Source organism: Cicer arietinum, chromosome 5, assembly GCF_000331145.2.
Source record: "Cicer arietinum cultivar CDC Frontier isolate Library 1 chromosome 5, Cicar.CDCFrontier_v2.0, whole genome shotgun sequence".
Lineage (NCBI taxonomy): Eukaryota > Viridiplantae > Streptophyta > Magnoliopsida > Fabales > Fabaceae > Cicer > Cicer arietinum.
In genome coordinates, this window is record NC_021164.2 from 74,015,061 (window position 1) to 74,017,000 (window position 1,940).

Sequence of the window (1,940 nt, forward strand, 5' to 3'; positions counted from 1 at the left end):
GAAAGTGAGAATGTATTTGAAAAAAGCCCTAGCTTTTAGGTTCTAGTTGTGCCTCCATCGATCCTTCACACTCAACAGTGAGTAGCAGTGTCCGTGCGTGTGTGTTGAAGTTTTATACTTTCATTAACCGCTTCATTCATTCTCCACAAATATGGTTAAAGGAACTGAACTACACGCTCAAACCACCGGTGCTGTACCTGAACCGGTGATGGATGCAGTCAACACCACCCTCTCCAACCTTCATGAATTTCGTTCACTTTTTGACCAATTCTTACCTCTCTGTAACCCTCAATTTCTCTCCCAAATCTCCCCTCTTCAACGTGCTCACTCTCTTTTCATTCTCTCCAAAATTACTTCCACTCTCCTCACATGTAATTATTCTTCATCATCATAACCTAACTGCAATTACATCTTCAAGTTAATTTAATCTTTCTATTTTGTTTTCATTATTTTCAGTGAAATTGAGGTGTAGTGGTGTGCAGACTGATGATCACCCTGTTAAATCAGAGCTTGTGAGTTTTTATTCTGTTAATTCTGTTTTTTTTACCTAACCCTAGTTGCTTACAATTTTTTATTTTTATATTCTCAGGATAGATTAGACTTGTATCAAGGAAAACTTGAACGTCTTATAGATTTGAGTAAAGGTATAATATAATCTTTTATTCATTTTTTTTTATGATTTTATTTTCTGAAAAATGCTGTTTTGTTGACTGTTCAAGTTAAAAATATAACATGATGTGTATTTGGAACACATATTCAGCTAGTCTTCCACTTTTTCATTAGCTTAGCACTGTTGTATGTCTTTTTATGAGTAGGAATCAAACTCGGTATTTGGGATTTACAACACTCAAATTCAAGCCACACCGATCACTTTTTCATTTGCTTAGTAGTGTTGTATGTTTAAATTGATTGCATTTTTGTGATTTTGCTTTTGTTTGCGAAGCTCCTTTGCGACCTTCTACTACATTGAATTATCAAGCAGCTACACGATTCATCGAACACTCTCTGCCTGACCTTACTCCAGGTCGGTAATGAATTCTTTTTATTCCTTCCAGAGTTTCAGGGGTTATCTAATATCTAAGCGTCTTCCATTTTGGTCACATGTATGTAAAAAGTGGTTATTTCATATGCAGAGCAAAGACAAAATATGAGGAACATAAGTAGAGGGGAGGGGCAGAAGAGGAAACATGGGGAGAGGGCCGGTCAAAAGAGGAAGTATCCATCTTCTGAAAAGCTGTCTGTTCAAGCTGCTGCCAAGGAGTTTCTGGAGAAAGCTACAAGGGAACTTCTAGGTGGTAATAATGGTGGTGTTAAGGGACCACTTCAAATTGACAACATTTCAGACGACGATGACGATAAACTACTTGAGCCCTGATTTTCCTGAACTCTGGTAAAGTTGCTTATAACGACCTTATTTACTTTATGAGTTTAATGTTGTTTCATTGTAATAGCTGCAGCCCGAATTTATATTTTGGGTGCTTAGAATGTTTGCCGTGTCAAAATGATAATAAATATCAACTGATAATGCATTCTCGGGAATCTCCAAACTTTTCGATTATTATATATAAATGGACCCAATGGTTTCAAACTTACGATCCTATGTGGGACCAAAGGGGCTGACAAATCACAACTCAGGATCATAGCATGGATGGTAATTGGTAAGATCCTACTTAAAAATACAAAATTAAACTAATATTCATACGCATAGAATAATATAGACAAGGAAAATAACTGTTTCCCATCACAACATTAAACCAAACTTAAATTGGAAAAGAGAATTCAAAGAGATACGAAAATTCAATTTATATTTAGATAAATGTATATCAATTAATTTATTAACTAATTTAGAAGTAAAAAAAAATCAAATAAAAGGTGATTTCTAAGGATAATTACTCCACTTACAAAAAAGATAACACGGGATACACAAACGCTCCCCCCCC

The 1,940-nt window shown here is 35.4% G+C and overlaps 1 protein-coding gene across 1 annotated transcript in view; it reads left to right on the forward strand.

Moving 5' to 3' along the window:
• LOC101514368 (uncharacterized) overlaps nt 1-1,940 on the forward strand; it is a 4,466-nt gene continuing 2,526 nt past the window's right edge. Inside the window, exons 1-5 of the mRNA XM_004501331.4 lie at nt 1-371; nt 457-512; nt 590-644; nt 944-1,024; nt 1,134-1,390. Of these exons, the coding sequence (XP_004501388.1) occupies nt 152-371; nt 457-512; nt 590-644; nt 944-1,024; nt 1,134-1,375 (654 nt within the window). The 5' untranslated portion in view covers nt 1-151 and the 3' untranslated portion in view covers nt 1,376-1,390. The remainder of the gene's footprint in view (nt 372-456; nt 513-589; nt 645-943; nt 1,025-1,133; nt 1,391-1,940) is intronic.